The sequence below is a fragment of the Leptodactylus fuscus genome, chromosome 2 (genome assembly GCF_031893055.1).
Source record: "Leptodactylus fuscus isolate aLepFus1 chromosome 2, aLepFus1.hap2, whole genome shotgun sequence".
NCBI lineage: Eukaryota > Metazoa > Chordata > Amphibia > Anura > Leptodactylidae > Leptodactylus > Leptodactylus fuscus.
The window spans coordinates 252,786,994-252,814,912 of NC_134266.1; the positions used below are offsets into that span (position 1 = coordinate 252,786,994).

Genomic DNA, 27,919 nt, shown 5'->3' on the forward strand with positions numbered 1-27,919 from the left:
GCGGGTTTATTTTTGAGTACGTGAACCATGGTTTTATGTTTTTTGATATATTTTCGTTGCCTTGCCCTACACGATGATCGGCCTAGAAGTATAAAAAAAAAAGAAAAGAAATATATATGAATATTTTTTTCTAATAGATTGAATTTGTCACCATTTCATTGCCTTACAAAAATATATTGTGTATATTTAATATGTATATGGGTTTGTCCGACCCTACGAGAATAGATTTTAGAAGTCCTCGAGCACCTACACAGGGCATGTAGCCCATAAGCCCACACTATGGTCTGGGGTCATCTGGATGAAAGCTTCATATGTGTGTATGTGGAAATGATTTGCACACCCAGGCTCTTGGTTTTTTTTTTTGTTTGTTTTTTTTGCCTTTTCTTTGTCTTTTTGCTTTTTTTGTTCCTCCCCCTCTTTTTATATCATTTTTATTCCCACCGGACTGTTAGTTTCAGCAATACAGATGAAAAGGGTGTAAGCTGGCCATGTCTACACGCTTTTTTAAGTTGGGGCATTAGGTGATGCAAATTATGCTGTTTTTGGTCAAATGTTTCCAGTGTGTGTCTTTTTATTTTTTTCCCTTTTCTTTTTTTAAATTTGTATAAAATGTACAGTATAAACCTTTCTGATTCTGCGGTGTGGTTTGTATCCTACAAGCAAAACCAGATCTCCGTCTATTCAACATATACAATATGGGGCAACACAGTGGCTCAGTGGTTATCACTGCAGCCTTGCAGCGCTGAAGTCCTGAGTTCGAATCCCGCCAGGAGCAACATCTGCAAGGAGTTTGTATGTTCTCCCCGTGTTTGTGTGGATTTCCTCCCATTCTACAAAGACATGCTAGGGAATAAAATGTACATTGATCCTTATATGGGGCACACAATCTACAAGGAAAAATATATATATATATATACAATACACTACACTAGAGGTCACAACTTTCAGCTCCAGCTGCTGTGAAACTACAACTCCCAGCATGCTCCATTCACTTCGATGGGAGGTCCAAGAGCAGCAAAGCAAGTATGGATGCTGGGAGTTGTGGTATGTGTATCACCTAAGAGCAAATAGTGAAAAAAATTTTTTTTTTATACACTAAAATATAACTTTTGTCTATTAAAAGAACCAATAGTAACAAACCGAACACAAAGTGTCAAAAAATAATAAACCCTCCCTAAGTGAGTGGGTGTGGGTGACATTAACTAGGAGCGGCAAGGAAGTCTGTCCATAGCAGGCAAACAACCTATTACCCCCCATCCGCAGAGGTGTCACTGATTGTAACTCCCTATGCTGTAGGTATACGGTCACTAAACCAGGTGAGGCACTAGCACAACCCCAATAATGCATATGGAGCTGCAGTGCAAATAAGGCTCATAGTAAATAGGTAGATGCGGAAGGAGGAAACCTGGTGAAAAATGCAGAATACAAGTTATATATTGGCCAGAGATAGTGTGTACATGTGGAGTATCCTGAAGTGTCCCCAGATCCAGGTATTGTGATAAGAATAGTTATGGGATGTTTTTCTTCTATATGACCCCTCTTTTGTTCTCATGAAGGGCAGCAGATATTACCTGACTGGGTCACTTTAACATGGGCACAAAATACTGAGCAAAACAAGACCTTATTCCGCCTCCACGGAGATACACGCTAGCTCTATAAATCCGCATGCAGCTAGCGCCACCTAGTGCTGACTGCATGCATCATGAAGGTTTTATCACATCAGGAGGAGACATCGCACGAATATGTTGTATAGCAGATGATGGGGACTGAATATTTGTAATAGACCTGCAATGAAATCGTCAGACATAAAAAACAAAATCCAACTTGCAGCGAGTTTGTCGCGTGTAGTCTCATATTAAGTTCCACCCTATGGACCTATATGTTAAGGTTTTTTTTTTTAGTGTTTTTTTTTTTTTTTTAGTAAATTTGCTCCACTGTTTATGTGCAATGTGGTTTATGTGCAAAGTGTCCAAGACGCAGAAAAAATTACCAGGCCAGGAGATTTTATTTTTTTGTGACGTTCCAAGAGAGTTGGTGACATGGTTCTTCTGTCTTGCACACTACTGTCTCGTGGCTGTCGTATGAAAATCCATCAGATGTGTTGGAGTGTATTCAGATGGTGCAGTCTGGCATGGTTTTGCGTTTAGAAGTGGTGCTAGTTTCATATGCAGGCTGGCTTTCCATTCTAGTACATCGGGGACCAGCACAAGGGATAGGCGGAGAACATTCACTGATGGAACCCGACAGACCGACCCTATTACCGATGATGGGATCTGTCAGGTGTTTGTGCTTTAAAACTGAAGCCGTACCACTCAGCTTTCCAAGGCCAGAAAGAGGGATAGAGTATACACCATGACAAATATACGGTAGCCCCACCAATGTCCGTTCTGCCCATTCCATTTCCCTTTGTGCGCCCCCCCCCCCATTAAAGTCTGGTGTCTCTACAATCGCCCTAACATGATATGCCCCCACATTATAATGTCCTGCTCCAACTGCCCCCAAAGTATAATTTTGCCCATCCAGCTCCTACAGTTTACTTTGCCCCCATTTGTCTATGCAGAGCCTTCAAGGATCTGCCGATGCAATGTAAGGGCTCGTTCACATCTGAGCCTGGTTTCATGGCTTTGAAAGATGTCTGGCCGTGTGCGCCAGTGAGCGTTTTATGGTCTCCGCCGCGAAACCAGTTTTTTTTAAATCAGACTCTGTGTCCGGTTTAAAAAGCTGGTTTCGTGGAAGAGAGCATAAAACGCTCACTGGCGCACACGGCCGGACCTGTTCTGACAGATTTCTGTCTTCTGCATGCAGAAGACGGAAACCACAGAACGGACTGCTGAATGCTAGTGTGAACCTAGCGTAAGAGATGAGGTTATAATGTTCTGTCACTCGGTTCTGTACATTTAGGTGCTCAGACAAGGTATCTCACCGCCATAGCAAAATAGAAAAGAATTCCTGGCGCTCTTAGTTATTTGTGAAGAATTGTGCTTTATTTGCATTTAAATAATAAACGTTTTGGTCTAGAATGACCTTCATCAGAAGAACTACAAATAAAATAATAAATCTAAATAATAGTCCATAAAAAGAAGAATAAATACAGCGTGTACATCGTCATGAAAGACAATAGACAAACAACAAGAATCATACGTCGAGGACATTAGGGGGAGTCTGTGTATACATTGTCGGAATTTTAAATAGGAGGGCATAGGAGTCGGAAGTACCTAGAACAGACTGGTATAGCTATCTATGGGACAGGAATAGCAGATATCAAAAACTATCCGACTTCGTGTCCGGTTAAAAAAAAATAAAAAATGCGGAGAGCCCCAAACACTCATAGCCGGACACTTTTCAAACCCATTCATTTAAATGGGTTTGAAAAATGCCTGCAGGTTTCCGTTTCCAGTCCAGTTTCAGGCAGGAAACTGAAACCTGCATAACGGAGAGCCCGGGCTCAGATGTGAACGAGCTCTTACTAATACAGCATGTAATGAGACTATAGACAATAATAACACAATCTTACCGCATGCATAGTGGTGCATTGGCGTCACTTCCGGTCTGACGGTTTCTTGGCGCCAAACACCTCCATATAACCCCCACCCATTCCTTATGGTGGTAGGGTGAGGAACACAAGAAAGGAAGGTGGTAGGTACATGAGGAATGTGTGGGGGTTATATGGAGGTGTTTGGCGCCAAGAAACCGTCAGACCGGAAGTGACGCCAATGCACCACCATGCATCCGGTAAGATTGTGCAGGTTATTATTGTCTATAGTCTCATTACATGCTGTATTTGTAAGCTGGGCACCAACCCTCTAGCCTTCAAGTCTGCAGAAGATGGAAACCTGAGAACGGAGACCGACCGCTGGTGTGAGCCCGGCTTAAGCTGGGCACCAACCCTCTATAGCAGGGGTAGGGAACGTACGGCTCTCCAGCTGTTGCAAAACTACAACTCCCAGCATGCATACTGGCTCTGCTGTTCTGGGAACTCCCATGGAAGTGAATGGAGCATGCTGGGAGTTGTAGTGTCACAGCAGCTGGAGAGATGAAGGTTCCCTACCCTTGCCCTATAGCCTTCAAGTGGTTATGTCGCATTTCTGTAATTTTGTCTCATTTTACACAGTGTGTGATATTATTCCTGTCCCATAGATAGCTATACCACTCTGTTTATTCTAGCTACTTCCGACTCTCATGCCCTCCTATTTAAAATTGCGTCAATGTATACACAGACTCCCTAATGTCCTCCACTTATTACGATTATTGTTGTTTGTCTGTTGTCTTTCATTACGATGTACACTCTGAAGAAAGGGCAGCTTAAAGGGATTCTACCATTAAAGAACTTTTTTCTGTGGCTAACACGTCGGAATAGCCTTTAGAAAGGCTATTCGTCTCCTACCTTTAGATGGGATCTCCGCCGCGCCGTTCCTTAGTAATACCGGTTTTACCGGTATGTAAATTAGTTCTCTGGCAGCGATGGGGGCGGGCCCCAGCGCTGAAAATGCGATGAGGGCGTCCCCACCGCTGCCTGAGAACAGGATACTGCGACGCCTCTATCTTCTGCTGGATCCCCCCCCTTCTTTCTTCGGCGGCTTCACCTCTGTCGGCTGTGACACTAGTAGAGCCGACTGCGCATGCGCGGCCATAGTTCCGAGGCCGCAATTGTGTGCATGCACAGTCAACTCTACTAGTGTCTCAGTGGCAGAGCCAACTGCGCAGGCGTCAGAAGAAAGACGAAGAAAGAAGGGGAGGATCCAGCAGAAGATAGAGGCGGCGCAGGATCCTGTTCTCGGGCAGCGGTGGGGACGCCCTTATCGCATTTTCAGCGCTGGGGCCCGCCCCCATCGCTGCCAGAGAACTAATTTACATACCGGTAGAAACCGGTATTACTAAGGAACGGTGCGGCGGAGATCCCATCTAAAGGTAGGAGACGAATAGCTATTCTAAAGGCTATTCCGACGTGTTAGCCACAGAAAAAAGATTTTTAATGGTAGAATCTAGAGATGAGCGAACACTGTTTGGATCAGCCGCTCCGAACAGCACGCTCTCATAGAAAGTCAGCGTCACAGCTTCTTCCATTCGTTTCTATGGGAGCGTGCTGTTCGGATCGGCTGATCCAAACAGTGTTCGCTCATCTCTAGTAGAATCCCTTTAAGAACTCTCTTTATATTTTCGTTCCTTTTCTAGCCATACTTGTCTTTGGCTTAAAAAACCGCAGCAAAATCCACAACAATTAAAAGCTGAGTTTCCGCAAAATAACTGCAAATGGCGGAGCACTTTGGATGCAGTTACCCAAGTACTACGTGTGAATAGACACCAATGTGCAGTGCTACATGCCCAGCGCCCCCTGGTGCCACACTCTGCAATCACAGCCGACTTTAAATAGAGCCGCAATGTATGCTGGGCCAGTGGGCGGGGCGCCGGAAGAGCAAAGCATGACGGGAAGTGTAGTTTTCTACTAGCCCTGTAGGATTTGATCGCCGGGCTGCAGTGTGTCAGGTGAGAGGTGGGTTGGTCGGTCGCTGATCGGTTGCCTGAGTTTATACAGATGATTACATGCTGGTAATATCTAGCAAGTTATCGGCTGAGCCTACAGCGGGGTGTGATGACGTCATCAGCATGCGGCCAGCAGCGGGCACACGTGTGTGAGACACCTGGGGTCTGGCTGAAGGTTCTGGTCCGACCCAGCAGCTGTTACCATGGTGCCCTGGCCTGTACTGAGTACTTAGCATAGAGGGCGCTCTAGGGCAGTGTTCACACGGCTGCTACATAAAGTATAACCCTAGAGACAAACACCCAGTAATCTGATGTAAAGCCTGGAGAGAAGGTGTCAAGGGCTCTGATACGAGTAGAACAACAGCAAAAACAGCGCCACTCTTGCCTTATGGGTTGTGTCTGGTATTACAATTTAGTGGAAGTGAATTGGTCTGACCTGCAGTACCACACACAACCTGCAGACAAGTGTGGTGCTGCATTGGTAGAAAGCAACCTTTTGTCAGCCCTTTAGGGCTAGTTCACACGTGAAAACCGCCTAGCTTATTTGTGCGAGGTTAAAAACCTCGAGTTTTTTCGACGTGTTTTTTTGCATTCCGCACGGTTTTTGACGCGGTTTTCGCTAGCAGTTTTCGCTAGTTTTTTTTTTTTTCCCTATATGTGCTATAGAAACCGCGGGCGAAAACCGTGCGGTTTTTTGCAAAAAACCGCGCGGTTTTGTGTGCAAAAAAACGCGCAGTTTTTTACCGCGCGGTTTTCGCCTCCCATTCACTTCTATGCATTTCTTCAGGCGTTTTCCGCCTGAACAAAGGTCATGTCGCTTCTTTTTTCCACTAGCGGTGATAAACCGCTAGGAGGAAAAAAAAAGCTAGTGGTCTACATAGACCACCATGTTAAAGGGGCGGTTTTTGAAGCGAATTCCGCTGTCAAAATCCGCCCCTTTGCCCACGTGTGAATTAGCCCTTAAAGTGGATTTCCAAGAGTCAAATATTCTTGATTTGTTCACATTTGTGCCGCAGTGTCCGTTGTTCTGGTCCATTGGTGAACTACAATGGGATCCGTCAGATGATGCGTGCCATGGGGATCTGTCCTAGTATCCGTCACTCTGATTGGAAGAATATCACTGCGTGCGCCACTGATGTGAACAGAGCCTTAGGCTGGTCTTACACAGCGGTAATGTAAGTCCGCAATTGAGGGTTTTCAATTGCGGACACTTATACTCAGTGCGGCCTCTTATACCACCGGATATTTTATCCGTGGTGTGCCGGGCCGCAACCGTGGTCCGCATTTTATAGAGCATGTCTGTAATGCCTGTGAATTGCGGCACTGCACGGACTCGCCCATAGAACTCTATGGGCGAGTGCGGCAAGACACGGACATCTGCGGAGTCTATGTTACCGATCAGCAACATGCAGACCGTAGAATCATTACAGTCGTGTAAGACCAGCCTTATAGCGGTGGCCTTTACGTCTATAAGAATGTATACACACAGTGCAGTTAGGGCCCCTTCACACGGAGTTTACTCTCCGTCTATTCTGTACATTTTACACGTGTAAAATGTAGTTAGCCATTGAGTTCAATGGCATGTTCGTATAACGTTCGTCTTTTGTCCAGTCCTGTTAAGTTGTTAAAAGTTCTGTCCAGTCTTTTGGTTTTTTTGTTGTTGTATCTATGTCTGGGAAAGCTGGGTGCCTGACAATACGCCACCATTAAAGTCTGTGACAACCACTGTAATAGCTGCAGTAGTGGCCATATTAGTTGTCAGCCAGCTTTTTCCTAAGCAGATAATGTCTGTGGACTACATTGACGTGATATTTGCACCTTCCAGACCATTGTCTGAGAGATGGAGATCAGTGATGATGATGACGACGTTCCTCAGCTCTCGGCGCACACGTTGGCAGCGTTGCAGGAGTTCTACACGGAGCAGGAGCAGCAGGAATCTCTGAAGTCAGGACCGAGCTATGATAAGTTTACAGTTGGAGCTGTAGAAGAAGACTGGGTAAGCGTGTTTTCATCCATGCGTGCGTTGGTTTCGTCCATTCTTCTGGTCCATCATAGGACTAAATAATAAAACCGATCCCAGAGACCCCATTGACTATAATAGAGTCCGTCAGGTATGTGTTGTTTGTCATGCTTGTAGGATTTTGTTAGAACCTCTGACGCTGATGTGAACAAACCCTGAGAGCAGTGGCGTAACTAGGAATGACGGTGCCCCGTGGCAACCTTTTGACACTCAGATACCCCCTGAGCTCTGCCCTCATGGGACATATGAGTGATAATTGACATCTGTCAGTAATGATATATTCTCATAGTGAAATATAAAGCTGTGTTTCTCATCCTTGGCCTCTAGGGGGTGCCCTTGCAGTGTAATAATATATATTTACCTACTTTTTGTTACCAGCAATTGAGCCAGTTTTGGTACAGCGATGAAACGGCGCTGAGCCTCGCTAAAGAAGCGATAGAGGCATCGGGGAAAAACGGAAGGTAAGTCCATCGCCTGCGGATGATCTCCCCGTGTCTGCCATTTAGATTTTGGGATGTAAATTTCAACCCCTTTAGGACATGATGAGTTGGTTTTTTTTTAATTTCATGCAATATAACTGTATGAGGGCTTGTTTTTTGAGGGATGAGTTATGTATTTCACTTACAACATTTTGGGGTACTTATACAGTAGTAAAGGGGTTATCCAGCTTAAAATAGATGTGCTATCCATAGCGCCTCGTGCAGAAGGCATGTCATGTGACGGGGTCACTTTAATGTGTATATACGTCTTAATGAGGGGAGGGATTTAATGTTGGCTCTATAAGCACATCCATGAACATACTCTGGGGCATTGATATGGTATTGTCTGACTTCAGCCCATTTTTGTGTCTCTCTCCAGGATTGCCTGTGTCAGCGCCCCCAGTGTCTATCAGAAGCTTAAAGGACTGGTCGGAGATGATGTGACGGTGTACTTGCTGGAATATGACAAGCGGTTTTCGGTGTACAGAGATGAATTTGTCTTCTATGACTATAATAACCCGGTAGATCTGCCAGAGAGGCTGCAGGAACATAGCTTTGATATGGTATTAGCGGACCCTCCATACCTGTCTGAAGAATGTCTGCAGAAAACAGCCAAGACCATTCAGTATTTGACCAAGGGGAAAATCCTGCTGTGCACAGGTATGTAATAATCCGGTCTGTATCCGCTGAATATACATAATATAGGCCGCACTGTCTGGTCCTGTCCTTACAGGGGTCATTTCACTCCACTTTCTATATTCTTCTGTTCCAGGTGCGGTGATGGAAGATTTAGCGACCCAGATACTCGGACTGAAGATGTGTAAATTTATTCCAAAGCACAACCGTTCACTTGCCAATGAGTTTAGATGTTTTGCCAACTATGAAATTGGTCTTGATGCTGCATCCTAAATACCGGACACCTCCGAGCTGGTTATCTTCCTTCAGAACTGGGACTGGTCTTGTGCCCACAGATCTAGAACAGCAGTAACACCTATGTCCAGGGTCCACAATGAGGGCTAGATGTCTTCTCTATAAGTGATGGTCTATACAGGCCGCAGGGATCAGTATGGCTGAGTATGTAAAGGTCAACTAGTTCCAAGCCAGGAAAGGGGGTGTATCCTCTGGATAGAGGGTATATTGCTGATCGGTGACGGTCTGACCACTGATCTGAGAATGCAGAGGGGCTTCGTGTCCATTGAGAATGTAGCCATGGTGGACTCACAAGCGCCCTCGTTCCATTCTTTTCAGTGCGGGCATCAGAAAAAGCCAAACGACAACTCTTGGCTATATTTGGCGCTCACATTGCACTCAATAGAGTGACAGCTTATCTGCATTCACCATGACTACATTCTCTATGTGAGTAACCCCTCCCCATTCTCAGGATCAGTGGACATCTCAGTGTTCGGACCCCCATGATCAGCAATCTATGTATAGAGGATACGTCTGTATGGCACCACCCCTTTAAGAATAGTCTTTGCCTCTATGTAGGTACGTTAAGCATGGCTGAGATACATCCCAATGGAGCTGACATATGCAACCCACTGCATTAGACTGCTGGAAACTGAATCCTGCTCTAGATATACAGTGAATATTTAACAACTAACTTCTGCTCCATCTGTCCTGTATGTTATTATGGATTAATAAAGTCTCATATACTTCTGATCTGTTTCTCCTTCCTTCACAGGTTTTATGAGATGAGAACATTTTTCCATAGGTCGTGTTTGGTGTTGCAGCTCAGCTTCATCCAAATGACTATGACTGTGTGCAGTACCAGACACATCCTATGAGTGGCGCTGTTTCTGGATTTAAAAATAAGACGTATTTATTAGCTCATACAATTAATGTTAGCTGTGCACATGTCTTATCCCTGTACTCATCTGTATGGGTTCACACCTGGCTGTTCTGCTACGCTCTTCCATAATCCACATAATATAGGTGCGACGTGATGATATAATAATAATAATAAAATAATTTTACAGTAAAAGTAATACATTTTAATGCTGGTGATTAATATGTAAATTAATGTCTTTTGACCAATAAAAATGTCTCCTTTATAACACAAAAACCTCACATTTATTCGGCCGAGTATGCATGTGTTTTCAATAAAGAGAAGGGAGTTGTTGGCTGCCAGATACTTGTCCACAAGGATACTCAGCATGCCCAATCCTTCTTTCCACTGACATAGGCCCCCATACACGTTAGATCCACGGTAGGGAACCTTCGGCTCTCCGGCTGCTGTGAAACTACAACTCCCAGCATGCTCCATTCACTTCCATGAGAGTTCCAAGAACAGCGGAGCGAGTATGCATGCTGGGAGTTGTAGTTTTGCAACAGCTGGAGAGCCGTACGTTCCCTACCCCTGCGTTAGATAGTCGTCTGGTCGTGCCAAAATTGGTGGGTGCAACTGAGTTTTCTGTAACGTGTTCAGGTATCCCAAGACCTTGTGCACACTGTAGAGCTTCATGCACCAAGGCGTCATGGTGTCTCTCCTGCTGTCCACAGTTCATGTATGGATGTGAGATGTACGGTACATCCCCACAAATATTTAAAGGTAATGTCCAGCTAAATAAAATGTTCTTTGGTTGTTCCAATGTAAATGAAAACATATTTCACTGTCGACCCAATTTCAGTCCCAGAAACTCCATTTCTGCTTTTCTTCCAACTTATGGCCAAGACCTAATAATTCCCCCTTCCTACATCATGTGACGTGATGTACAAATCGATAGTAGAAGCAAATATAATAAACTGTCTAATATATTGTATCAGAGAAAAATGCTCTTTTCCCCACTTGTCTTTACTTCCACCTCCAGCTACACTGACATTCACTCTGATATCTTTGCTGAACCTGAGGATGACAGAGATGTCAGATAACAGCTGACGATAGAGACTGAACCAATAACTCCAGTATACAGGTAATAAATGTAGATATGGAAAGATCATTCCCAAACCCCATCACATTATAACATATAAAGAAACCTTTCCCTTGGAGAATATCTATCAGAAGTGCCGACCACATGAACCCCATTAAGGCAGGTGATTATTATAATAAAGGCAGATAAATTGATCACAAAAAGTTGGGCTGTAACTCTTAGTGACCAGTAGGTGTCACTGTTCTCTCCTAACAATGGCCCCATGTAGTCAGCCATCTTCTGAGGTAAAGCAGCAGAACCAAAGCTGTAGCAAATGGCCAAATACAGATAAAATACTGGTAAACTGGACTTGGCCAAGGTTTTGGACTTGAAAGAGTCTCTATGGGGTCTGTGGGTAACTGCTATTTTTTTTGCGGATTGTCCATCTTTCAGGTCCCCAGATGAACATTAGGTCTGGTTCACATCTGCGTTCGGCATCCCGCTCAGGCACTCCACTTGGGGATACCGAACGCCTTGACAAGCGATGAGCAATGAAAGCACACAGACCCCATAGACTATAATGGGGTCCGTGTGTTTTCCGAGTCATACGGAGAGGAAACTAGTTCATGAAGTACTTTTATCTCTGCGTGTTGTGTGTGGAGAACACACAGACCCCATTATAGTCTATGGGGTCCATGTGTTTTCATAAGCTCACCGCTTGTCAATGCGTTCGGTATTCCATATTCCCCATACGGACTCCCTGAACGGAATACCAAACACAGATGTGAACCATAGCCTAAAATCTGCAACAATCCCCGCTCCATCTGCAGAGGTGACTGCCGTATTTGTTGGTTGTGGAGTTTATAGGTGTTTGTTACCAGTGATGTGGTGAATGGTTCCTTCATTACATTGAACCCAGACTGGACTACAGGGATGTATAGGTGACGTCACAGATGTTACCTATGGACACTTTCCATAGATCCCTGACTGGTCACTGAATACCGCGGTCCTTACAATGCTATGAGTAGACTGACATAATATTAATATACATTTCCTCTATATCCCTGCTTTACAGTGCATCGTAACTCTGGGCCCTCCTCGCCCATCAAGTGCTAATATTTCCTCTAGGACGTCCTACCCTACCTCCATTGTACCTGTAGAGCAATGATGAAGACCAACAGTGTCCACGCACAACTCCGCGGCTCAGTTGGACGAAGGTTTCTCACTTTTATTTATAGAAACTTTGAACTTTTCTTTCTCTAGACTCGAATTCGCACTGTCTGGTTCTGACTCCTTCTCCTGGTTTGGTACACAAGTGCAGCCCACTGGGATAGTGATGTAGTCCTCAACATAGACAGAGCGACCACCGGCACAGGAAGATGTACGACGGAGGATGACGGTAGGCATGTAGACTGGGGTAGAGCGAAAGTTCAGGTTCTCCTCTCCATAGGCTCCAGTCAGGCAACCCTTGCAGAGACAATAGGCTTCTGGGATATACTTGGGATACCTCATAGGGTTATATGTTATCCTAGAAGAAAGTCGGTACAGTGAGTCCAGTATGTGTGAACGTATCCTGGTACATTGGTAATTTATTCCTACACTTGACGTAAACACCTTTGAAAACATTTTGTAAATTGCTTAAAACTTCTATGATGATTTCTTAATATATCTATAGAATGGTTAGCGCTTTGCTTTCCTGATATTGAGCTCCAAATCTCCTGCACAGATGAATGTAAAAGATTACACACTACCTGCAGCCACCACTAGGGGGAGCTTAGGAACTTACTGCATACTGTTGTGTATAACATCAATTGATAGGACAGTATGCTCACAGGCTCCCTCTAGTGGTGACTGAAGGTAGTCAATTATCTTAAAAATGTTTTCATGAAAGCGATTTCATGAAAGTGGAGCCCTCGTGTTGTGAACAAGAAACCTGGACTACAGACTGGAACTATATCATATGTAATCCTGATTCTGTTTGGGATCCGACCACAGTTGGGTTGAGTGTAGAGGCCTCACGGTGAGCGCTTCAATGAGACACATTGCCGCAACTGCTGGTGCGATGATCTGGAGAACCATCACATACGACAGTCACTCCTAATAGTGATATGTGTCTTATATACAAGCGCTGAGTATACATCATGCCGTGTACGTATGACATGTCCGCTAAGGATTATATTATTCATTGGAGGGAGGAAGCCCAGACGAACTTCTTGCACAGGGGCCCTTTGCTATCAGTGTCTCCCCCTGTGCAAGATCTACAGGCCCAGCTACATCTGTGGGCCAGCGTCCTGCAGGATACTATACTGAAGCTGTACGGCAGCTCCCTGACCTCAGCAATCCTGAGATAGTGATAGGAGAGTCTTCACTCTCAAATACAACTTGGCACGAAATAAGGAGGATCCAGGTGACTGCTCAGTCTCATCTATTAAGATTTATGATATCTGGAAAATGTGTTGCAACATTTCTCTCCTTCCCGCTGAGTGCGGTTCGATAATAGCAGACGATATAACAGTACTTGGAAGGGATTCAGCTGATAAAGCCTCAGATATAGGCGAGAATTCATCTAATATTATCCTAAGTCACAGACATCCATGGTGAGATGCGGAGGACTCTTTTCAAGATTTGTTATGGAGGGCTGGGAATGTTATTGCCATATTCGGACCTTTAACGCTTATGGTGTATTTATAAGGTTTGTATGTGGGATCACAACCTATTGGGAGAATAGGGGTTCCATGACATAGCCATGTTCCTAAACTAAAAGTCTGATGGTGGTCAAGAAAGAGAGTCAAGACTGAGCTTTTATGAGAATAGTCAAGGCACCATGCTTGGCTGTTTCCGTAATTCATCAGTCGTCGTGCCCAATCTACCCAACTTTGCCTGCATTACGTACAACACCAGGGGTCACAGGACCCTCATCTCCGACCTGATGATGTTGCATAGGTACACCATAAATGTCAATGGTTGAGATACCCTTTAAGCATTCCCACAGTAAGATGCCCACCAGCCTAGGCCTGTGTATGGAGTCATCTTCCAACCACACAGGCTATAAGCAAAGCTTCCCATACAGATATTGTTCTTATAGGAGAACCCACTGGTTTGCATAACAATTCACCTAATCTAGTGTATTGTATGTTGGGCATCAAAATGTGGTAACATAGTGAGGGGCTCCATTATGACAAAAGATCACGATAATAAAAGCATTTTCATAGTCACCTGTATGCCCATGGCGATATGCTGTGGATATTGACTGGTAGCCGCTGCTTACCATCCACCGGCGCTCTACCTCGGGTGCCGGCTGGGCAGCTGATGTTCTCCTTTTCCAGCGGCTGAAGCTGCAATGTGTGGTGATAGGCGCTGAGCATGCCGGCGGCCAGGTGGCCATACATCTGCTCTAACACCTCTTCTTGCCGGTCCGCACAACCCTTGGCTTTTTGTGGTGCCCGCTTTATAGGTTTAGAGCCCTCGGAGTTGACAATAAGTAGTCCAAGGAACAACATCAAAATGGCTTGTGCCAAAATGACCTGCAGACAGACGTAATGTTATTAATGGGGTTTCATATAATGGTGTGCAGGGAAGTAGCCCCTATGCTTTGCCCTGACGATGCCTCCAAAATACGGACAGCAATGGTCATAAGTAGTGCATTGATGATATTATCTTAAGTATATGATGTATACACGAAAACAGCCTGCCTAAGGTAGTGTAGGCCCATTTAAGCCGATCTGACCCAATGTGGAATAGATTCAACAAGGCCTCTAAAAACGTCTGATGGTATCTGGTACCAAGATGTTACCAGAAGATCCTTTAAAGAGAACCTTGGATGTCTTCATCGATGTACAGTATTATATACCACTGCCGACTTACCTGGAAGAGTACAGTCGGGGTGTACAGCATTGACGTGGAGCTTTAAGGCTCTGCCCTTCTGACAGTGGGGAGATATTGGTGCTGAAATGAATGGCTCTGATATCTCCAGCATCGGGGCTTAAGTCCTATAAGTTGTAAAATGTGACCTCCATGGATGAGACTTGCTTTTCAGCACATCCCACAGACCCACAATTGAACTGAGATTTGGGAACTTTGCAAGGTAAGTCAACAATACCTTGAACTTTTTGTCATGTTCCTCAATCCATTCCTGAACAATTTTTGCATCTTGGTAGGGCCATTGTTATTAGAGCACACCACTGCTATGAAGGGTGTGCCAGTGTGTGGTAAGTGGATCCCAAAGTATATACAACAATCTGCACTGTGTGTTCTTACCCCTATTGTTTTTAGCAGTATCTCGTCTGTGGGATCGGACCGGACAGGGTAGCCTTTGCTCCTCACACATATCATTGTTCACTGGGCACCCATGGCACTCTCACGATTCACTGGTTGTCCTTGGATGACGTTCAGTAGGTCCTAACCGCTGCACACCCGACCATTGGAGAGGCTCTGGCCCAGTTGTCTCACATCACAATCTGGCCCCTGTCACGGTTTCTCAGGTCCTTACATTTTCTAACGTCCTTGCTTCTAATGCATCTTCTTTAAGTACGGACTATTCACATGCTGACTATATATCCCACCCCTTGATGGGTGTCCTTGTCACACTATTCACTTTTATTGTAACGGCCGAGCAGTGTGTACAGTATACAGGGATATTGTAGATGTTGTGTAGCTGTACTCTTATAAGAATTGTACACAATTAGCATTAGGTCAGATGGAAGTGTCTGAGACTCCCATTAATCTATATGGGGCTTTTAGGACAGCTGCACATGGCTTTGAGGGTCAAGATATTGGTCGTATCTTCTCAGACTGCTCTATGTCCAGCACTCCAGACTCATAGTATGATGTTGTGCGTCACTGCCTCACCGTGAGACAGAGACTAACAGCATCATAGCTAAAACCATACTATGAGTCTGGGGTCTACAGACGGAGCGCAGTCCAGGAGCTATGGACGATATATGGACTGTATTTTCATACTGTGAGTCTGGGGTCTACAGATGGAGCACAATCCAGGAGTTACAGCCAATACATGGACTGTATTTTCATACTGTTAGTCTGGGATCTACAGTCGGAGCACAGTCCAGGAGTTACAGCCAATACATGGACTGTATTTTCATGCTGTGAGTCTGGGGTCTACAGTCGGAGCGCAGTCCAGGAGTTACACCCAATACATGGACTGTATTTTCATACTGTGAGTCTGGGGTCTACAGTCGGAGCGCAGTCCAGGGGTTGCAGCCAATACATGGACTGTATTTTCATACTATGAGTCTGGGGTCTACAGACGGAGCACAGTCCAGGAGTTACAGCCAATACATGCACTGTATTTTCATACTGTGAGTCTGGGGTCTACAGTCGAAGCGCAGTCCAGGGGTTACAGCCAATACATGGACTGTATTTTCATACTGTGAGTCTGGGATCTACAGACGGAGCGCAGTCCAGGAGTTACAGCCAATACATGGACTGTATTTTCATACTGTGAGTCTGGGGTGTACAGACGGAGTGCAGTCCATAAGTTACGGCCAATACATGGACTGTATTTTCATAGTGTGAGTCTGGGGTCTACAGACGGAGCACAATCCAGGAGTTACAGCCAATACATGGACTGTATTTTCATACTGTGAGTCTGGGGTCTACAGTCGGAGAGCAGTCCAGGAGTTACAGCCAATACATGGACTGTATTTTCATACTGTGAGTCTGGGGTCTACAGATGGAGTGCAGTCCAGGAGTTACAGCCAATACATGGACTGTATTTTCATACTGTGAGTCTGGGGTCTACAGATGGAGTGTAGTCCAGGAGTTACAGCCAATACATGGACTGTATTTTCATACTGTGAGTCTGGGGTCTACAGACGGAGCGCAGTCCAGGGGTTGCAGCCAATACATGGACTGTATTTTCATACTATGAGTCTGGGGTCTACAGACGGAGCACAGTCCAGGAGTTACAGCCAATACATACACTGTATTTTCATACTGTGAGTCTGGGGTCTACAGTCGGAGCGCAGTCCAGGAGTTACACCCAATACATTGACTGTATTTTCATACTATGAGTCTGGGGTCTACAGACGGAGCACAGTCCAGGAGTTACAGCCAATACATGGACTGTATTTTCATACTGTGAGTCTGGGGTCTACAGTCGGAGCGCAGTCCAGGGGTTGCAGCCAATACATGGACTGTATTTTCATACTATGAGTCTGGGGTCTACAGACGGAGCACAGTCCAGGAGTTACAGCCAATACATGCACTGTATTTTCATACTGTGAGTCTGGGGTCTACAGACGGAGTGCAGTCCATAAGTTACGGCCAATACATGGACTGTATTTTCATACTGTGAGTCTGGGATCTACAGACGGAGCGCAGTACATAAGTTACAGCCAATAGATGGACTGTATTTTCATACTGTGAGTCCGGGATCTACAGACGGAGCACAGTCCAGCAGTTACAGCCAATACATGGACTGTATTTTCATACTGTGAGTCTGGGGTCTACAGACGGAGTGCAGTCCATAAGTTACGGCCAATACATGGACTGTATTTTCATACTGTGAGTCTGGGGTCTACAGACGGAGCGCAGTCCAGGAGTTACAGCCAATACATGGACTGTATTTTCATACTGTGAGTCTGGGGTGTACAGATGGAGCACAGTCCAGGAGTTACAGCCAATACATAGACTGTATTTTCATACTGTGAGTCTGGGGTCTACAGATGGAGCGCAGTCCAGGAGTTACAGCCAATACATGGACTGTATTTTCATACTGTGAGTCTGGGGTCTACAGACAGAGCGCAGTCCATAAGTTACAGCCAATACATGGACTGTATTTTCATACTGTAAGTCTGGGGTCTACAGACGGAGCACAGTCCAGAAGTTACGGCCAATACATGGACTGTATTTTCATACTGTGAGTCTGGGGTCTACAGACGGAGAGCAGTCCAGGAGTTACAGCCAATACATGGACTGTATTTTCATACTGTGAGTCTGGGGTCTACAGATGGAACGCAGTCCAGGAGTTACAGCCAATACATGGACTGTATTTTCATACTGTGAGTCTGGGGTCTACAGATGGAGCACAGTCCAGGAGTTACAGCCAATACATGGACTGTATTTTCATACTGTGAGTCTGGGGTCTACAGACAGAGCGCAGTCCATAAGTTACAGCCAATACATGGACTGTATTTTCATACTGTAAGTCTGGGGTCTACAGACGGAGCACAGTCCAGAAGTTATGGCCAATACATGGACTGTATTTTCATACTGTAAGTCTGGGGTCTACAGACGGAGCACAGTCCAGAAGTTACGGCCAATACATGGACTGTATTTTCATACTGTGAGTCTGGGGTCTACAGTCGGAGCGCAGTCCAGGAGTTACAGCCAATACATTGACTGTATTTTCATACTGTGAGTCTGGGGTCTACAGTCGGAGCGCAGTCCAGGAGTTACAGCCAATACATGGACTGTATTTTCATACTGTGAGTCTGGGGTCTACGGTCGGAGCGCAGTCCAGGAGTTACAGCAAATACATGGACTGTATTTTCATACTGTGAGTCTGGGGTCTACGGTAGGAGCGCAGTCCATAAGTTATGGCCAATACATGGACTGTATTTTCATACTGTGAGTCTGGGGTCTACAGTCGGAGTGCAGTCCAGGAGTTACAGCAAATACATGGACTGTATTTTCATACTGTGAGTCTGGGGTCTACAGACGGAGTGCAGTCCAGGAGTTACAGCCAATACATGGACTGTATTTTCATACTGTGAGTCTGGGGTCTACAGTTGGAGCGCAGTCCAGGAGTTACAGCCAATACATGGACTGTATTTTCATACTGTGAGTCTGGGGTCTACAGATGGAGTGCAGTCCAGGAGTTACAGCCAATACATGGACTGTATTTTCATACTGTGAGTCTGGGGTCTACAGTCGGAGCGCAGTCCAGGGGTTGCAGCCAATACATGGACTGTATTTTCATACTATGAGTCTGGGGTCTACAGACGGAGCACAGTCCAGGAGTTACAGCCAATACATGCACTGTATTTTCATACTGTGAGTCTGGGGTCTACAGTCAGAGTGCAGTCCAGGGGTTACAGCCAATACATGGACTGTATTTTCATACTGTGAGTCCGGGGTCTACAGACGGAGCGCAGTACATAAGTTACAGCCAATAGTTGGACTGTATTTTCATACTGTGAGTCCGGGGTCTACAGACGGAGCGCAGTCCAGCAGTTACAGCCAATACATGGACTGTATTTTCATACTGTGAGTCTGGGGTCTACAGACGGAGCGCAGTCCAGGAGTTACAGCCAATACATGGACTGTATTTTCATACTGTGAGTCCGGGGTCTACAGACGGAGCGCAGTACATAAGTTACAGCCAATAGTTGGACTGTATTTTCATACTGTGAGTCCGGGGTCTACAGACGGAGCGCAGTCCAGCAGTTACAGCCAATACATGGACTGTATTTTCATACTGTGAGTCTGGGGTCTACAGACGGAGCGCAGTCCAGGAGTTACAGCCAATACATGGACTGTATTTTCATACTGTGAGTCCGGGGTCTACAGACGGAGCGCAGTCCATAAGTTACGGCCAATACATGGACTGTATTTTCATACTGTGAGTCTGGGGTCTACAGACGGAGCGCAGTCCAGGAGTTACAGTCAATACATGGACTGTATTTTCATACTGTGAGTCTGGGGTCTACAGATGGAGCGCAGTCCAGGAGTTACAGCCAATACATGGACTGTATTTTCATACTGTGAGTCTGGGGTCTACAGATGGAGCGCAGTCCATAAGTTACAGCCAATACATGGACTGTATTTTCATACTGTAAGTCTGGGGTCTACAGACGGAGCACAGTCCAGAAGTTATGGCCAATACATGGACTGTATTTTCATACTGTAAGTCTGGGGTCCACAGACGGAGCACAGTCCAGAAGTTACGGCCAATACATGGACTGTATTTTCATACTGTGAGTCTGGGGTCTACAGTCGGAGCGCAGTCCAGGAGTTACAGCCAATACATGGACTGTATTTTCATACTGTGAGTCTGGGGTCTACAGACGGAGTGCAGTCCATAAGTTACGGCCAATACATGGACTGTATTTTCATACTGTGAGTCTGGGATCTACAGACGGAGCGCAGTACATAAGTTACAGCCAATAGATGGACTGTATTTTCATACTGTGAGTCCGGGATCTACAGACGGAGCACAGTCCAGCAGTTACAGCCAATACATGGACTGTATTTTCATACTGTGAGTCTGGGGTCTACAGACGGAGTGCAGTCCATAAGTTACGGCCAATACATGGACTGTATTTTCATACTGTGAGTCTGGGGTGTACAGATGGAGCACAGTCCAGGAGTTACAGCCAATACATAGACTGTATTTTCATACTGTGAGTCTGGGGTCTACAGATGGAGCGCAGTCCAGGAGTTACAGCCAATACATGGACTGTATTTTCATACTGTGAGTCTGGGGTCTACAGACAGAGCGCAGTCCATAAGTTACAGCCAATACATGGACTGTATTTTCATACTGTAAGTCTGGGGTCTACAGACGGAGCACAGTCCAGAAGTTACGGCCAATACATGGACTGTATTTTCATACTGTGAGTCTGGGGTCTACAGACGGAGAGCAGTCCAGGAGTTACAGCCAATACATGGACTGTATTTTCATACTGTGAGTCTGGGGTCTACAGATGGAACGCAGTCCAGGAGTTACAGCCAATACATGGACTGTATTTTCATACTGTGAGTCTGGGGTCTACAGATGGAGCACAGTCCAGGAGTTACAGCCAATACATGGACTGTATTTTCATACTGTGAGTCTGGGGTCTACAGACAGAGCGCAGTCCATAAGTTACAGCCAATACATGGACTGTATTTTCATACTGTAAGTCTGGGGTCTACAGACGGAGCACAGTCCAGAAGTTATGGCCAACACATGGACTGTATTTTCATACTGTAAGTCTGGGGTCTACAGACGGAGCGCAGTCCAGGAGTTACAGCCAATATATTGACTGTATTTTCATACTGTGAGTCTGGGGTCTACAGTCGGAGCGCAGTCCAGGAGTTACAGCCAATACATGGACTGTATTTTCATACTGTGAGTCCGGGGTCTACAGACGGAGCGCAGTACATAAGTTACAGCCAATAGTTGGACTGTATTTTCATACTGTGAGTCCGGGGTCTACAGACGGAGCGCAGTCCAGCAGTTACAGCCAATACATGGACTGTATTTTCATACTGTGAGTCTGGGGTCTACAGACGGAGCGCAGTCCAGGAGTTACAGCCAATACATGGACTGTATTTTCATACTGTGAGTCCGGGGTCTACAGACGGAGCGCAGTCCATAAGTTACGGCCAATACATGGACTGTATTTTCATACTGTGAGTCTGGGGTCTACAGATGGAGCGCAGTCCAGGAGTTACAGCCAATACATGGACTGTATTTTCATACTGTGAGTCTGGGGTCTACAGATGGAGCGCAGTCCAGGAGTTACAGCCAATACATGGACTGTATTTTCATACTGTGAGTCTGGGGTCTACAGATGGAGCGCAGTCCAGGAGTTACAGCCAATACATGGACTGTATTTTCATACTGTGAGTCTGGGGTCTACAGACAGAGCGCAGTCCATAAGTTACAGCCAATACATGGACTGTATTTTCATACTGTAAGTCTGGGGTCTACAGACGGAGCACAGTCCAGAAGTTATGGCCAATACATGGACTGTATTTTCATACTGTAAGTCTGGGGTCTACAGACGGAGCACAGTCCAGAAGTTACGGCCAATACATGGACTGTATTTTCATACTGTGAGTCTGGGGTCTACAGTCGGAGCGCAGTCCAGGAGTTACAGCCAATACATGGACTGTATTTTCATACTGTGAGTCTGGGGTCTACAGTCGGAGCGCAGTCCAGGAGTTACAGCCAATACATGGACTGTATTTTCATACTGTGAGTCTGGGGTCTACGGTCGGAGCGCAGTCCAGGAGTTACAGCAAATACATGGACTGTATTTTCATACTGTGAGTCTGGGGTCTACGGTAGGAGCGCAGTCCATAAGTTATGGCCAATACATGGACTGTATTTTCATACTGTGAGTCTGGGGTCTACAGTCGGAGTGCAGTCCAGGAGTTACAGCAAATACATGGACTGTATTTTCATACTGTGAGTCTGGGGTCTACAGACGGAGCGCAGTCCAGGAGTTACAGCCAATACATGGACTGTATTTTCATACTGTGAGTCTGGGGTCTACAGTCGGAGCGCAGTCCAGGAGTTACAGCCAATACATGGACTGTATTTTCATACTGTGAGTCTGGGGTCTACAGATGGAGTGCAGTCCAGGAGTTACAGCCAATACATGGACTGTATTTTCATACTGTGAGTCTGGGGTCTACAGTCGGAGCGCAGTCCAGGGGTTGCAGCCAATACATGGACTGTATTTTCATACTATGAGTCTGGGATCTACAGACGGAGCACAGTCCAGGAGTTACAGCCAATACATGCACTGTATTTTCATACTGTGAGTCTGGGGTCTACAGTCAGAGCGCAGTCCAGGGGTTACAGCCAATACATGGACTGTATTTTCATACTGTGAGTCCGGGGTCTACAGACGGAGCGCAGTACATAAGTTACAGCCAATAGTTGGACTGTATTTTCATACTGTGAGTCCGGGGTCTACAGACGGAGCGCAGTCCAGCAGTTACAGCCAATACATGGACTGTATTTTCATACTGTGAGTCTGGGGTCTACAGACGGAGCGCAGTCCAGGAGTTACAGCCAATACATGGACTGTATTTTCATACTGTGAGTCCGGGGTCTACAGACGGAGCGCAGTACATAAGTTACAGCCAATAGTTGGACTGTATTTTCATACTGTGAGTCCGGGGTCTACAGACGGAGCGCAGTCCAGCAGTTACAGCCAATACATGGACTGTATTTTCATACTGTGAGTCTGGGGTCTACAGACGGAGCGCAGTCCAGGAGTTACAGCCAATACATGAACTGTATTTTCATACTGTGAGTCCGGGGTCTACAGACGGAGCGCAGTCCATAAGTTACGGCCAATACATGGACTGTATTTTCATACTGTGAGTCTGGGGTCTACAGACGGAGCGCAGTCCAGGAGTTACAGCCAATACATGGACTGTATTTTCATACTGTGAGTCTGGGGTGTACAGATGGAGCACAGTCCAGGAGTTACAGCCAATACATGGACTGTATTTTCATACTGTGAGTCTGGGGTCTACAGATGGAGCGCAGTCCAGGAGTTACAGCCAATACATGGACTGTATTTTCATACTGTGAGTCTGGGGTCTACAGACGGAGCGCAGTCCATAATTTACAGCCAATACATGGACTGTATTTTCATACTGTGAGTCTGGGGTCTACAGTCGGAGCGCAGTCCAGGAGTTACAGCCAATACATGGACTGTATTTTCATACTGTGAGTCTGGGGTCTACAGACGGAGCGCAGTCCAGGAGTTACAGCCAATATATGGACTGTATTTTCATACTGTGAGTCTGGGGTCTACAGTCGGAGCGCAGTCCAGGAGTTACAGCCAATACATGGACTGTATTTTCATACTGTGAGTCTGGGGTCTACAGACGGAGTGCAGTCCAGGAGTTACAGCCAATACATGGACTGTATTTTCATACTGTGAGTCTGGGGTGTACAGATGGAGCACAGTCCAGCAGTTACAGCCAATACATGGACTGTATTTTCATACTGTGAGTCTGGGGTCTACAGATGGAGCGCAGTCCAGGAGTTACAGCCAATACATGGACTGTATTTTCATACTGTGAGTCTGGGGTCTACAGACGGAGCGCAGTCCATAAGTTACAGCCAATACATGGACTGTATTTTCATACTGTGAGTCTGGGGTCTACAGTCGGAGCGCAGTCCAGGAGTTACAGCCAATACATGGACTGTATTTTCATACTGTGAGTCTGGGGTCTACAGACGGAGCGCAGTCCAGGAGTTACAGCCAATATATGGACTGTATTTTCATACTGTGAGTCTGGGGTCTACAGTCGGAGCGCAGTCCAGGAGTTACAGCCAATACATGGACTGTATTTTCATACTGTGAGTCTGGTGTCTACAGACGGAGTGCAGTCCAGGAGTTACAGCCAATACATGGACTGTATTTTCATACTGTGAGTCTGGGGTCTACAGTCGGAGCGCAGTCCAGGAGTTACAGCCAATACATGGACTGTATTTTCATACTGTGAGTCTGGGGTCTACAGTCGGAGTGCAGTCCAGGAGTTACAGCCAATACATGGACTGTATTTTCATACTGTGAGTCTGGGGTCTACAGATGGAGTGCAGTCCATGAGTTACAACCAATACATGGACTGTATTTTCATACTGTGAGTCTGGGGTCTACAGATGGAGTGCAGTCCAGGAGTTACAGCCAATACATGGACTGTATTTTCATACTGTGAGTCTGGGGTCTACAACGGAGCGCAGTCCAGGAGTTACAGCCAATACATGGACTGTATTTTCATACTGTGAGTCTGGGGTCTACAACGGAGTGCAGTCCAGGAGTTACAGCCAATACATGGACTGTATTTTCATACTGTGAGTCTGGGGTCTACAACGGAGTGCAGTCCAGGAGTTACAACCAATACATGGACTGTATTTTCATACTGTGAGTCTGGGGTCTACAGTCGGAGCGCAGTCCAGGAGTTACAGCCAATACATGGACTGTATTTTCATACTGTGAGTCTGGGGTCTACAGATGGAGTGCAGTCCAGGAGTTACAGCCAATACATGGACTGTATTTTCATACTGTGAGTCTGGGGTCTACAGTCGGAGCGCAGTCCAGGGGTTGCAGCCAATACATGGACTGTATTTTCATACTATGAGTCTGGGGTCTACAGACGGAGCACAGTCCAGGAATTACAGCCAATACATGCACTGTATTTTCATACTGTGAGTCTGGGGTCTACAGTCAGAGCGCAGTCCAGGGGTTACAGCCAATACATGGACTGTATTTTCATACTGTGAGTCCGGGGTCTACAGACGGAGCGCAGTACATAAGTTACAGCCAATAGTTGGACTGTATTTTCATACTGTGAGTCCGGGGTCTACAGACGGAGCGCAGTCCAGCAGTTACAGCCAATACATGGACTGTATTTTCATACTGTGAGTCTGGGGTCTACAGACGGAGCGCAGTCCAGGAGTTACAGCCAATACATGGACTGTATTTTCATACTGTGAGTCCGGGGTCTACAGACGGAGCGCAGTACATAAGTTACAGCCAATAGTTGGACTGTATTTTCATACTGTGAGTCCGGGGTCTACAGACGGAGCGCAGTCCATAAGTTACGGCCAATACATGGACTGTATTTTCATACTGTGAGTCTGGGGTCTACAGACGGAGCGCAGTCCAGGAGTTACAGCCAATACATGGACTGTATTTTCATACTGTGAGTCTGGGGTGTACAGATGGAGCACAGTCCAGGAGTTACAGCCAATACATGGACTGTATTTTCATACTGTGAGTCTGGGGTCTACAGATGGAGCGCAGTCCAGGAGTTACAGCCAATACATGGACTGTATTTTCATACTGTGAGTCTGGGGTCTACAGACGGAGCGCAGTCCATAAGTTACAGCCAATACATGGACTGTATTTTCATACTGTGAGTCTGGGGTCTACAGTCGGAGCGCAGTCCAGGAGTTACAGCCAATACATGGACTGTATTTTCATACTGTGAGTCTGGGGTCTACAGACGGAGCGCAGTCCAGGAGTTACAGCCAATATATGGACTGTATTTTCATACTGTGAGTCTGGGGTCTACAGTCGGAGCGCAGTCCAGGAGTTACAGCCAATACATGGACTATATTTTCATACTGTGAGTCTGGGGTCTACAGACGGAGTGCAGTCCAGGAGTTACAGCCAATACATGGACTGTATTTTCATACTGTGAGTCTGGGGTGTACAGATGGAGCACAGTCCAGGAGTTACAGCCAATACATGGACTGTATTTTCATACTGTGAGTCTGGGGTCTACAGACGGAGCGCAGTCCATAAGTTACAGCCAATACATGGACTGTATTTTCATACTGTGAGTCTGGGGTCTACAGTCGGAGCGCAGTCCAGGAGTTACAGCCAATACATGGACTGTATTTTCATACTGTGAGTCTGGGGTCTACAGACGGAGCGCAGTCCAGGAGTTACAGCCAATATATGGACTGTATTTTCATACTGTGAGTCTGGGGTCTACAGTTGGAGCGCAGTCCAGGAGTTACAGCCAATACATGGACTATATTTTCATACTGTGAGTCTGGGGTCTACAGACGGAGTGCAGTCCAGGAGTTACAGCCAATACATGGACTGTATTTTCATACTGTGAGTCTGGGGTCTACAGATGGAGCGCAGTCCAGGAGTTACAGCCAATACATGGACTGTATTTTCATACTGTGAGTCTGGGGTCTACAGACGGAGCGCAGTCCATAAGTTACAGCCAATACATGGACTGTATTTTCATACTGTGAGTCTGGGGTCTACAGTCGGAGCGCAGTCCAGGAGTTACAGCCAATACATGGACTGTATTTTCATACTGTGAGTCTGGGGTCTACAGACGGAGCGCAGTCCAGGAGTTACAGCCAATATATGGACTGTATTTTCATACTGTGAGTCTGGGGTCTACAGTCGGAGCGCAGTCCAGGAGTTACAGCCAATACATGGACTGTATTTTCATACTGTGAGTCTGGGGTCTACAGACGGAGTGCAGTCCAGGAGTTACAGCCAATACATGGACTGTATTTTCATACTGTGAGTCTGGGGTCTACAGTCGGAGCGCAGTCCAGGAGTTACAGCCAATACATGGACTGTATTTTCATACTGTGAGTCTGGGGTCTACAGTCGGAGTGCAGTCCAGGAGTTACAGCCAATACATGGACTGTATTTTCATACTGTGAGTCTGGGGTCTACAGATGGAGTGCAGTCCATGAGTTACAACCAATACATGGACTGTATTTTCATACTGTGAGTCTGGGGTCTACAGATGGAGTGCAGTCCAGGAGTTACAGCCAATACATGGACTGTATTTTCATACTGTGAGTCTGGGGTCTACAACGGAGCGCAGTCCAGGAGTTACAGCCAATACATGGACTGTATTTTCATACTGTGAGTCTGGGGTCTACAACGGAGTGCAGTCCAGGAGTTACAACCAATACATGGACTGTATTTTCATACTGTGAGTCTGGGGTCTACAACGGAGTGCAGTCCAGGAGTTACAGCCAATACATGGACTGTATTTTCATACTGTGAGTCTGGGGTCTACAACGGAGTGCAGTCCAGGAGTTACAACCAATACATGGACTGTATTTTCATACTGTGAGTCTGGGGTCTACAACGGAGCGCAGTCCAGGAGTTACAGCCAATACATGGACTGTATTTTCCCTACATAAAAATCCAGAATACAGCCGACCCTAGATATCCGCTGCATGTGAATACAGTCTTATTGTCTATGGGCCAGGCACGTGATGCAACCAACTCGGTCTAAACAACCTTTCTAGAATACTGAAACGTTCTGAAATAAAATAAATAAATAAATAATCGCACCTCCCTACACTTTAAAACATATGTACACAAGTACTCTTAAACCCCCCCACCAAAATACAGGCATGAATGTTCTCCCTGTGACCAATTCGTCGTCATCACGAAGTACAAAGCAGCCCACTGTCTCCGGACAGACCCTCCTGCTTCATTAACCCCTTCACTCCTGACCGTACAATGAATAGGGGTACAGACCCTGCCCCCTCCTTCCCTTACTCTCACACCCCCATCTCCTCCTGCGCCCACCCCTCTCCTTACCTGGTTCCTTGGCTGCATCTTGAAGATCTGAAAACTCAGGTCTGAGGATAACAGAGGATACCAAAGAGGAGGAGGCAAGGTAGGGGGTGTAAGGGGGAATAATATGTTACTCGGTTGGACTGAGGTGAGGGAGGGGGAGACCGAATTCAGCTAGAGGGATATGAGGTTGTACAGAATGAGACAGCAGATGTGGGAGGGAGAAAACAAGTTATGCAATATAATGTATAATCGGGGGGGGGGGGGGGGGGTTAGAGATCCAGGGAGTGCAGGTTGGAGATGATGGGTGTAGAGGGGTTG

General features: G+C 46.0%; 2 protein-coding genes across 2 annotated transcripts; one reads left to right on the plus strand and one right to left on the minus strand.

Annotated features, from left to right (window-relative positions):
- Positions 1–5,432: 5,432 nt before the first annotated feature.
- Positions 5,433–9,126, plus strand: EEF1AKMT1 (EEF1A lysine methyltransferase 1). Its single transcript, XM_075262969.1, has 5 exons — positions 5,433–5,484; positions 7,307–7,477; positions 7,880–7,962; positions 8,360–8,640; positions 8,753–9,126. Exons 2-5 carry the CDS (start codon positions 7,322–7,324, stop codon positions 8,887–8,889), a joined length of 657 nt encoding a protein of 218 aa, XP_075119070.1. The 5' UTR covers positions 5,433–5,484; positions 7,307–7,321; the 3' UTR covers positions 8,890–9,126.
- A 2,439-nt stretch (positions 9,127–11,565) lies between these two features.
- IL17D (interleukin 17D) lies at positions 11,566–27,816 on the minus strand. Its single transcript, XM_075262970.1, has 3 exons — positions 27,623–27,816; positions 14,046–14,353; positions 11,566–12,357 (listed from the first exon to the last, which is right to left on the minus strand). The coding sequence occupies exons 1-3, from the start codon at positions 27,638–27,640 to the stop codon at positions 12,033–12,035; spliced, it is 651 nt and encodes a 216-aa protein (XP_075119071.1). The 5' UTR covers positions 27,641–27,816; the 3' UTR covers positions 11,566–12,032.
- Positions 27,817–27,919: the final 103 nt, after the last annotated feature.